This window comes from Myiozetetes cayanensis, unplaced genomic scaffold, assembly GCF_022539395.1.
Source record: "Myiozetetes cayanensis isolate MyiCay16 unplaced genomic scaffold, myiCay2020 scf4, whole genome shotgun sequence".
Classification (NCBI taxonomy): Eukaryota; Metazoa; Chordata; class Aves; order Passeriformes; family Tyrannidae; genus Myiozetetes; species Myiozetetes cayanensis.
In genome coordinates, this window is record NW_026087631.1 from 43,165,587 (window position 1) to 43,177,873 (window position 12,287).

General features: G+C 38.8%; 1 protein-coding gene across 1 annotated transcript in view; it reads left to right on the forward strand.

The window, feature by feature from the left end:
- Positions 1-12,287, forward strand: part of PARP8 (poly(ADP-ribose) polymerase family member 8) — a 110,083-nt gene that overhangs the window by 77,289 nt on the left and 20,507 nt on the right. The window contains exons 12-14 of the mRNA XM_050328904.1: positions 163-727; positions 2,934-2,987; positions 3,092-3,187. Coding sequence (XP_050184861.1) covers positions 163-727; positions 2,934-2,987; positions 3,092-3,187 — 715 coding nt within the window. The remainder of the gene's footprint in view (positions 1-162; positions 728-2,933; positions 2,988-3,091; positions 3,188-12,287) is intronic.

Below are 12,287 nucleotides of genomic sequence, written 5' to 3' on the forward strand. Positions count from 1 at the left end.
TGTCTTACATACAATTGTTCATTTTTTAAAAGTTTGGGTCGTGTTTATCACTAGTGAAAAACAAGATAGGTGACACTTGAAAGTGGTTACATCTGTGTGGTGTTGCTTGATTTGCACAGAATTTTGATCAATCTCCAACTTTGCCATCTTCTTTATTTTAAGGTCGCCAAGTTATCCTCCTCCTGGCTGTGGTAAAAATAAATCAAAACTGAAGTCAGAACAGGATGGCATCTCCAAAACTCACAAGCTATTGAGAAGGACTTGCTCTAGCACAGTGAAGGCGGAGGATGTGTGTACCACAAAATCTCACAGAACCTTTGGCCGCTCGTTGTCGAGTGACCCTCGGGCTGAACAGACAATGGGTATTAAATCGCACAAACTGCTGAATCGTTCCTGCTCTGCAGCTGTTAAGCAGGAAGAGTGCATCACTTTAAAGCCTCATAAGCTGTTAAGTAGGTCGTGCTCTGGGGATCCTCGATGTGAGCACAACAGCGCCTTGAAGCCCCACAAACTTTTAAGTAGGTCCTACTCCAGTAATCTTAGAATGGAAGAATTGGATGGATTGAAGAATCACAAGTTACTCACCAAGACTTACTCCAGTGCCCCTAAATCATCCAAAATGGAGCCTTTCAAGGAGTCCACCATGGCGGAGAGCAGGAGGCTCTCTCTTACCTCAGGGCTTATTGGTATCTTAACACCATCTTCATCATCACCTTCACAAGCTGCTGTGCGTAATACTGTTTTTTTATTCTGCTCATTTTCCTCTGATTATTTTCCAAATGTTACGCTTTTTATGCAAAGATGTTAGGAGCTATGATAGTGGCTATACTGGATATATTGGAAGGCAAGAGCAATGAAGTCAGCTTTTTAAGGAGGATTCAAACAGCTGTGCATGCACATATGTTTAAGTTATAAAATCAGAATTTGCTGAGGTCAGGACAGAGATGTTATATGTTATGTTGAATGCAGCTCAATGTACAGCTGCTGGCCATGGGAAAAATTCAGTCATCCAACTCCTTCCTGCGTCCCGCAGGAAAAAGGGAGAGTGTACACTTCTCTGCTGCAAAATTAGGTTAGTTGCAAGGGCTTTTCTCATTTCCCTTTTTGCTTTGTAGGGTAAGCAACTGTTGATTAGCTCTTTTGAGTCCCAAATCACTTCTACTTCTGGTCTTTTCTTCTACCTTCATTACCATACTGGAAGGAACACAGTCACAGCTCAGCTCACCTCTTGCACGTTTGTGATTTGTGAGAGGTTAAACTTTCAAATGCATTGGCAGAAGTCAGAAGCCAGGGGAAGAAGTTAGGCCCACACTGGCCTCTTACTTTCCCCAGAGACATAACTGATTGGGAAAACAAAGAGTAGCTCTGAAAATTAATTCTTCTGCCTATGCCTCTTAAAAGATGGCTTTTATACTTTAGAAGGAGGAATGGGTTTGTTTGCACTCTTTCAAGGCACCAGTCTGTTTTCTGTATTAGATCTTGGGAGAGGCATTTAGAAAATAGTCCTCTCCACTCCCTTTGCCTTGGAAGTGGATTCTTTCTTTGGATGCCATACATATATTCAAAATAATGCATTCTGATTAATGAAATTACATTGAGTGTGCTATTTCTCATGGTAATTTAGTTTAGTAAGCTGTAAGCTATACTCAGTCAGATCTAAAAGCAGTGGTACGCTATCATACGATCATTTATATACATGCTTTGTGGTTGGTTTTTGTGACAGGCACAGCAAAATTAAGACGAGCTGTCAGACTTTTTACTTGTTGCAGTTTAGAGATGCACTTTTTTCTGAATCAGCAGAGGATGTCTAAAAATAGCAAGACTTTTCTCTCCTGATGTTAATAGGAAAAGTCCTGTTGGTTTTTATAAAAAAATGAAAAGCTGACTAAGTTCATTACTGATGTTATCATTAGTGATGTTATCAGCTGATAGGGAAGAAAGGCAAGCCCTGCTTGACAGCCTATAAAAACTACCCGTAATTTATTGCTGGAAATCATTTACTTTGAGGGAAGATCATCACATACATGATCAGATGCAGTTTGACTGATGTTAGTGGAAGGACATTGAGAGTCTATTTCACATTTTATATGCAGGCACCACATGTATGGGTGCATCCCTAACTATAATTTGAATTCAGTGGAATGTGAAAGTAATGAATCAGGACCCTAAGTTCTCTTCAGTTCTCAGATGAAATATTAGGGTCTCATACGTGAATACAAGTAGGATTGTTTTCCAGGAGAAAAATGGAAAAGCAGTTAAGCAATTAAGCAGTTAGAGAAATGAAAGGACATAAGCCTATAAGCAAAACCCCCAAAACACTGTAAATGGAGCTGATCTGACTTGTTCAAAACAAGATTTGATTCCAATAGATGTCAGCCTAGAATTTTGTACCTTACTGACTCTTGTAACAGAAGTTCCTTCTAATTTATGTTGCTATGTGTTGAAAAAAAAGAATTTGAGTGGTATCAGAACATAGAGAGATCTGTTTCTGTGGTGCTTACAGAACGGAGATCTTAGTAAATATGAAAGAAAAAGGTTTTCAGCCTTTCTGAGAGTTACACTAGTCTTTCAAACCTAAATGAATAGCCCATGTTTGGATAGCAGTTAAAATATAATGAAAGTTACCAAATACCAGTTTATTAGGCTCGAGTGAAGGCACTGGTGTTTCCATTTGAGATTCAGGTTTTTGGGATGGTGAGATACAAAACTTCATCCAATTTAAGAACTAAAAAGAGATACTAAAAACCTACCACACACTCAGTAAACAGCAAGAGGATTGATTATTTGTAATGGCTGGTTTGTGCAAGTGAAAGATCTTTTTGGATGCAAATACTGCTTAATTAGTGTATCTGCCTGCAAAAAATACAAGTGCTTTACCACTTCCCTGTAATTAGTCTACCAACACTGAATTTGCCTCAACTTTTTCCTTGCAGCAAAATTATGGTGCAAAATGCGTTCCCGAGCGACACCGTGGCTTTCTTGTGCAGGTAGGATATCATATCTTACCCATTTTATGAAACGCTGAGGAACATGAGTTAACTGTTAATTATTTTTAAGCAGATATTGTTACTATCATTTTCATTGTTCTCAGACTATCGAATTTGCTGAGCAGCGGATACCAGTACTGAATGAATACTGTGTAGTTTGTGATGAACCCCATGTGTTCCAGAATGGCCCTATGCTGAGGGTAAGTGGTGTACTGGAAAACAATGCATTTTATAGTGCCTTAAATAGCAGAGAACCATATGAACCTGTTGAAAAATTGATATATCTCAGATGTGTGTCATTCTAATATCCTTTTAAGGTGCAAAAAGGTAAAACATATTAATTAGATTTTGCTGTAAATTTGAAAAAAAAAAAAGTCTTACAAGCAAGGGAGATGGAAATCAGATTTGTATAATATCACAGAAATGTAAAGGGAGGCTGTATTTCACTGAACACTATTGTGCTGCAGTAGCTGCAACCAGATAAGATTGAGAAGTGTATTAGAGTGCTTTCACGGTCCTCTGGCATTCTCCCAAAAGCTTAGAGCACCTCATTCTTGAACTTTTATCAAGCCAAGACCACTGTATTTATGTACACTGGTGTTAATGCCGCCACTCTTCTTTTGACCCTGTGTTACTCACAGGCTGCTAGAATGTGCCATCCTCAAATGTGATAAAAAGAAGATGCTCTGTGAAGTGTCTGATCTAGCAGTGACCCAATCCAGTATGCCCAAAGTCTGACCAGTTAGACAGCTCTTCCTTTCATTCCTGTGTGACTGGGAACAGAATTTTCCTTGATGAACATCTTACCTTCTCATGCTTTTGGTGAATGCGTACAGTGAAAAAGAGTAAGATGGACCATGAGAGACAAAGTCTGCCAGGAGCTACTGTATCAGTGCAGCTTTGTTAAAGAGTACATTAGAATAAAATTCTTAGCTCTAGGACTAGTCTGGCAATTCAGAATCCTCTTGTTTCACCTGGCCTGCATCCTGTGGAATGAATAACCTTGAAAGATTAAAGCCACGGAAAACTGTCTAACTACAGTGTGAATGGTGGGATACCTGATAATTTGTCCACAGTGTAGCAAGTAACTACACATAAGCTGAAGTAGATGTCATCTATGATAATTACATAGAACTAAACTGGGGAGAGTTATTGCTCCACCTGGCAGCAGAAGTCATCTCAGTGTCATTCCCTGACACTGAATGGCCCCAGGGTCAAGTATCCTGACTGCAGGCAGGGTATACAAGTAAGTTGCTAATAGAGTTTGAAAAAGCATGTACATATGCAGTTAACACTCCTTTAAGTCATTGTTAAACCCCTATAGTTTTGGATATCCAATTAGGTATTGTTTTTGCTTCTTCAAGCTCATATCTATCTTTTAAAAACAAGGTTTTCTGACAGAGTTATTAGCAACCAAACACTGGTTAGAAGCTTGTAAAAAAGGGCTCAGTTCCTTATTCCAGTTCCAGGTTCATCTTGGAATGCAGTGCTGTGGATATTACGTGGTATGGATATGATAAAGTGAGTAAAGTTTGAATAGTGAGTAAAGTTTGAATAACATAATTATTTAAATTATTGGGGTTTATCTGTTGTCCATAGGTCAAAGCAAGCTGCAGGATTTACTTCTGTTCACATTGATGAACTATTAAAAGATAACAAAATAGAAAGTCATCTTCTCTAAATAAAGAAACTTAATTCTTCTTACTCTCCTACTGTAAAGATTACAATCTCTCAGAATTACTTTTCTGTGACTTCAGTTTAAAGAGATGTCATTTAATAGCCATCTGCTGAAGAGTTTGTCAGCATTTCAAAACAAAAGGAACTGCAAACAACGTGCTTGTCCCAGAACATATATTCATCAGTGCCTTTGCAAGGAGCATAACCTGGCAAGCCTTTCAAAAATGAAAGGGTGTCATTACATAACCCAGGAAAAATGAGATGCCAGGAAGAAATCTATCATGCCCTGTGTATACTTGAATGATTCAGTAAGCAATATAGAGCCATTAATGAGTCTGCAGTTCTATAGAAGGTGAGAAAGGATCATGCTCTGAATGGAGCATGAGTTTGCCAGAGTATGTTAAGGTGATTTATGCCTCACTCTACTGAGAGTTCTGGCAGGGGCAACCTGAAGGGGTCAGTTGTGGCATTTATTTGCATGCCTCAGCTAGGCACACATACATACTTGCATACATACAGATATATATATACACACGTACATAGAGAGAGAGGGAAAGAGTGTACATAAAGAGAAAGGAGCATTTTACGTGTAATACTGCTGCAAGAGCAGATCTCAGAAATACTTTTGTTATGAGAATGCAGCAGGCTTTCATTTAAGGCAAAGCTACATGCAGTTCAGCCTTATTGAGAATCCCTGGCCTTTGTGAAGAGCCCTTCCTTTGATAGCACTGTAACTTCACCAGGTTTCATAATGATCAATACCTTGCTATGGTGTTCTTAGCAAGAATGTCTAGATCTCCTTTTCTGCAGATGACTGTCTCAAAGGCATTACTTCCCTAGGCTCCGTAGCAGGTTGTGTTACCAGAGGTGCCACAGACTAAATATTTCTGGGTGGTTCACCAGTTTCTGAACTTTAAAGTTTAGTTCCTCCGCACAGATGCACACAGGGTCATGTCTGGGTGTGTGTAGCCTTTGTGATGAGTCTTTCTTCTACCCTTTGGACCTTTTTTTTCAACAGCAAAGAAGGCATATGAATTTATAAAAGCATAGCAAAGTTATTGCATGAAAAGATATTTTAATGTGTATTTAGGATAAATTTTGTGGTATTTTATGGAGGTTTATGCAGTTATAAAGAAGCAACTGAGCAATTTGATTGTCTAATCCTCTAGTATGTCAGTGTGCTGCCTTTTCTGTTCAATTAATTGTCTTGAAATGCAGTTTAAAAATTCAAGAATTGCCACGACACAGTAATTACAGTCTTTTAATACTTTATAGTACCATACATACGTATAAACTCTCATGCCATACATAGTTTTTTGTGCTGGTTATTACTGACATACTCAATTCAGATGTTTCATCCTCAGGACAACTGGAGATAAATGCGAAACTGAGAGATAAAGTTTTTCCTTTCTGAAGATTTGCTCTGCAGGCTATCTTTTTATCTTAGTTTTCAAGTATTTTTAGATCAATCTCTTTCAGCAAGCTTTCTTCTCAGTATTGTTTCATTTTCCTAAATAAATTTTTCTGGTAGAGTGTTCTGTTTTTACTATCTATTTCAATTTAAGTTAGTTTCTTAAAATCTTGACACCTTCTTTCCCATAAAATAAGAACCACTTGATGGCAACAAGATGTGTCATTTTGTATAGCTTAATTTAGACACCAGATCCCTATATCAGAATGTCATTGTATGGAAGGTGTCTGTTGCAGAGCAGTCACGTAACACAATTGCATTTGTTTGACTTAATGTTTTTACAGTGGACATCTGTCTTACTCCAGAGTCCGCAATACTAATCTAATCATACAAATATTCCCTGCTGATTCAGGGATCCTGTTATACACAGAAGTCTTGAGATGCTGTTAGGCTGTCTTAGTCCCTTACTGAGGATAAATAAAGGGGCTGCTTTACTGATTTATTGAAGAGGTGTAAGTACAAAAGTCGTAGATTTCTCTTGGGGATTTCTTTCCAGAGCAAAGTATAGATCTTTCAGAATTTTCTTTTGAGTTCCAAAAGCTCCCTGAAATACAGAAGTTTAGAATTAAAGGTACAGGTCCTGCGTGTACTCCATAAGTGTGAGAGTGTGTGTATGTGTGTGTCTGTGTGTATAAAACATACTAGGTAGATGGGGTGACTTTAGAATATCCCCAGACCTAATGGCCTCACAAGGAACTGCACCTCTATTACAGTGAAGGGGAAGCACGAAGGTTCTTTGGAATGGAAGAAGTAGTCTTGGAAAGTACCATAAAGCATCGTGAAGTTGTAAGACTCTTCTTTATGAAGGCCCTTGGTCCATTGCTTCATTCCCTTTAAAAAAAAACCCAACAGTAAAGCAACCAATGTTTTCCTATAAGTTTTCACACCTTTGCCATATAAGATGAGGAGGAATGAAAGTTCTCATCATAGCATGTGTCTTCCGTATTTACTTCAAGAGCACAGTCAGATCTAATGATTATTTGCAGTGTACCAGAAGGTATAAAAGCTAAATTGGATGTTCGGTTACTCTACACTTACATAGAATGCCACCAAAAATGGCAAATTCCCTGAAGTCACTGCATGATATGATTTGCAGTCATTCTGCAAAACACAGGGAAAATTCAGTGAATACGTTGATTCTAAGAATAAAAAGTATTATTTAACCTGTTACATAACATGGACCATACTATTTGATGTCATTCTTAAAAATAATTGGAATCCTACATATTTTGCTCTTCATAGAAGGATTAAGAAACGGCTTTGAAATCATTAGCAAGGGTTGGGACTGAAGCCTAAACATCCAAACATCTCCCTTAACTCGTATGCAGGACTTGGTGATCCTTGTGTGTCCCCTCCAACTCAGCATATTCTGTGATGTATAGAATCACGCTGCATCCTCCTGCAAGGCGACCTGTGTGCTACACAGCTCTCAGGAGCTCTGTCATTTTCTGAAGTAGCTCTTTGCTCCATTTTGAAAAAAAGTGGGACGTACAAGGTCACACTTTATGCTGAGGAGAGACGGAGAAGGCAGACATGGTAAACATACTGAAAATTTCCAAGAATGGATATCTGCACAGCCTCTCTGGACAACCTGTTACAGTGGTTGATAAAGCTTTAGGAAAAATTAATTTTAACTTTATCTAAAACTTTGTATAAAGTTTAGATAAAGCTAGTCCTGTATGAGAGAATAGAAGTACTAACTGACCTCCAAAGATACTTTTCAATCATCTGATTTGGTTCACCTAACTAAAATAGGTATTTTCCAAAGCAGATATAAGAATGTAATAAAGAAACTTAAGCATTATTTGGTTCTATATTAGAAGGCTATTAACTTTTTTTAATGCCATATGAAATTCTTTCTTTTATTATTACTATAATAATAATAGGGAAGGACTAAGTTGCATTTTGGTAATGCAACAGTTTTACTGCTGTAATAGTAGAGAATCTCTTGTTTTAGGAATTCAGCATGTACTTTTATTACAAATATTCAGTGTAATGAGATCATGAGTCATTAACAGTAGTGGTCATTATATTTAAGGATCTGATTAAAAGAAGTGTAATAAAAATGCATTATCATATTTGAAGACTGGAGGAAAGAAAATGTCAGTCCCCTCCTTAAGAAGAGCAAGAAGGGAAGGACCCAGAGAGCTACAGGCTGGTCACTCTCACTTCAGTGCATGGAAAGACAGTGAAGCAGCTAAGCCTCAAAACCATTTCCAGGCACATTAAGAACATGAAAATCATCAGGAGTAGTCAGCATAGCTTCACCAATGGGAAGTCGTACTTGACTGACTTAGTAAACTTCTGTGATGAAGTGAGGGGTCTGGTAGATGAGGGGAGAGCGGTGGATATTGGCAAACTGGACTTCAGTAAGGCCTTTGGCAGTATCTTGTCATATGATCCTTGTGGACAAGGTGTTTGTGCATGGGCTGAATGAGGAGATAGTGAAGTAGACTGAAAGCTCACTGAATGTCTGGGCCCAGAGTGGCTTAAAGTTGAGCTGGAGATCAGTATCTAGTGGTGTGTCCCGGGGATCAATACTGGGTCCAATCCTGTTTAGTATTTTCATTAATCACCTAGATTATGCTGCAAGAGAGTTTGCAGATGATGAAAACTTGACAAAAATGAGGGAAGTGTATGATACTCCAGACTGATGGGTGCCAGTCAAAGGGACCTCGACAGATTGGAGAAATGCCAGTTCCTTACCTTTCAGTTCCACAAGGAGAAGTGCCAAGTCCAGCATCTAGGGAGGAACAAACTCAGGCACGAGTGTATGCTGGGGGCCACCCAGCTGGAAAACAGCTTGGCTTGGGCAGAAAAGGCACCAACTTGAACATAAGAGAGCAGTGTGCACTTGCAGTATGGAAGGTTAATGGTATTTTGAACTACACGAAACAACAAAATTGCCCACATGTGGAGAGAGGTGGTCTTGCCTCTCTACACAGCCCTGGTGAGGCCACACTGTGTCCATGTCTGGGCTCCTCAGCACGAGAAAGAGATGGAGCTGCTGGAGAAAGTCCACTGAAGGGTCACTAAGATGATTAAAGGGACTAGAGCACCTCGCATATGAGGAAAGGCTGAGAGATCTGGGAATGTTCAGCCTGGTAAAAAAGAATGTCTGTAAATATCTGAAGGAAGGGTGCAAAAAGGATGCAGTCAGCCTCTTTTCAGTGGTGTCCAGTGACAAGTCAAGAGGCAGAGGGCACAAACTGAAACAGAGGAAGTTCCTGAAAAACAGGAAACACTTTTCTACCTTTTTCACCTTTTCTGAAGGTGACAGAGCATGGGAAAAAGTTACCCAGAGAGGTTGTGGAGTCCATATCAATGGAGAATTTCAAAAGCTGTGTGTCCAGGGCAGCTGGCTCTAGGTGACCCTGTTTGAGCAGGGATGTTGGACCGGGTGCCCTCCAGAGATTCCTGCCAACCTCAATCTTTCTGCAATTCTTTGATCTTACTCGCCTTTTACGTGTGTACAGCTAATGCCTATCTGGATGTCTATGTCTTCCCGAATTCCTCAGGAATTAGTATTTAGCAATACTGAAGCCTTTGGTAAAACAACATGATTGAACAGATTTTACAGGCCTGTGAAACAATTATACAGGATAAAAAACATCTCAGAATACATTCAATAAGGTGATTCAAAAGCCTCTGTGTTATCATTTTTCAGTCAAGAAGTCTCTTTAGAGTGCCATCTTGTGTTGAAACCTCAGACTGAGGCCTCTTTGGAACAAAGCAGGAATTAGTAAAAAACTCAGCAATATGAAATATTAAAGCTAGTTTATTTGAAGTATGCATTTATACTTTGAAGTAAGTTGAGTTCCTGTTAACTTGAAGAGGTCTTGGATTTCTCTGTCATTTGAATATGAAATTCTTAGGCATCAATAAAAACAAAGAAGCACTGATGTTTCAGAAACACCAGGACTCTTAAGGCTGGGAATATTTTGGAACAGAATAAACATTACTGAACTGTGGAGAAAAGACTAGGGGTACAAATATGTTTAGTCAGACTGGAGTTTAGCCAAGATGTTGTGGAATTCCAAGATTCTTGTGGAATAACTCCGTGGTCCCTCTGATCCTTAGTCCACAGTGTAGGCTGGTTTTACCTCTTTTTATGAAAAAAGCCTCTCCAGTTACAACCTGTACTTTAATAGAATGAATTTCAATTACTTTATTTTTTGATGACAGAGTTGAAATTACTGTAGTACTGCTTTTCCTGTAGCCACAACTTAACAAAGTGCACCTTGCCCAGAGAGAAATTTTAGAATGCGTGTTTGTTCACCATCTATGTATATATACGGGAAGTAAAACCAGCAGAAAATGAATCAGCCAAAACAAAGCCAAACAGAACAAGTGACTTTTCTTATTCAGCCACAGTCTGCTCTCATCTTTTTTCATGTTGTATCTGCTTACAGCTGTGGTATTTCCCATATCTTTGAGCAGCATGTTCCACATAACACGTGAATATTGTGAGGCTATTCAGAGTTTACTTTGCAGTAAAACTGAGAGTTCCTATGGTTGAAAGTAGGAAACAGAACTGAGATTTGAAGCTACATTTTATCTCCATGTCTGTTGCTTTCAGTAGAAGTGAGATGCTTGCTAGTGGTTTCACCTTTACCATTTATTACATTTGCTGTAAGTCAGGCTTCAGCCTTCCCTGAAGCATCTCCTATTATATCAGTAGTTTCTAGGTGTGTCAGTCATGTTGCAGCCTCATTAGTGTCTGTGTGATATCCCTTAGGATACAGAAAAGCTTCAGCCCACAGTAGAAAGTAACAAGACAGAGCAATACACGCTATGAAAGTTTCACCTTTTTGGAATTGAAATAATGCCTGGAAAATATTTTAAATGGTGTATGAGCCCATGAACCAGAGTATGTCATACTAGATTGTTTGCGTGTCTGCCACTCTCAGTCACTGCAGGAAGAAGCGGCACTTGCACTGTAACACAGAACTCTGAGCCCTTTTTCATCACAGCAGCAGTTGGGTGGTAGCTACTCATCATGCAAAGAATGGGGGTTGCTTAAGGAAAAGTCTGAAAACCTCAAATGTTTAGAAAATGCTTTCTGTTTCTGTCATTACCTTCCGCTTCCAAGCATCTGCAGTCTCAGGTTAACTGCCCACCTTTTTTTTTTTCTGACTTTTCACTACTGGATCCTTCTTAATAGTGTTTCAGTGCTAATGATTTCCACTTAAATGTTGTGAAAGCCAATGACTTTATGTTAATTTTCTTTTTTCAAGTGAAAAAATAAAGTGTATATGAGACCCCTTGCGGCTGCTGTTGCTGAAAGGTGTTAGAGTTACCCTGTTCAGGTAATGAAGAACAAAGTCTCCCAGCTAGTCAGCTCTGTGTGTCTTCAAGGTGATGGTTGTAATCTGTACCTGCACCTAAGACGAAATTCCTGTTGGGAAATATATATTTAAGTGTATAAGCCTTATTTTCCTGTGTATTTTCCCTTTGAAAACAATGGGAACTAGTAATCTAATAAAAAGTTATTCTGTCCATTTGCGGATACGGATCTACATCAGTAAGAAAAAGTCCATATTTCATGTATGTACACAAAAATCCCTAGACAGTTCAGCTTGATTAGTATAGTACATGTATATAAACCAAAGTAAAAGTATCCAAAGATGATGTTGGGAAGATGTAGCTTTTATAAATGTGTGAGTGTTGTTCTTATTTGTTTACTGTGTGTAGGGACATTCGTATTTATGGGGACATCTATGATCTGAAGTCAGATCAATCCTGTCCCAAAGGCTCACATCCTTGTGACAAGAGAAAAGTGGACAAGTTTTGCATATTGCTAGTGAGTTTCTATAGAGGGAAACACACTAGCAATATGCAAAATGTTAGCATCAGAGTAAGAGCAGCGTTGATTCTCAGTTTCTCCATGAAGCTTGTGATTTTCTTTATCTTCTAGAATTGATTTATTAGCTTAGTTTTCATGTATTTTCATTGGTTCTAGCATGCACTATTGCAGAAAAAAAAAAAAAAAAGGAAATGTAATGCTGAATAGCCAAGTCACAGTGTGTGGCAAACAAACCCCCCCCAAAGGTTTGCTTCTCAATTGCAAGCTACTATTTTAATTTTGGAGGGATTTAAAACATTTAAATGGTTGAACCCGCCTAATAACTGGAGAAGAGGACACTGAAATG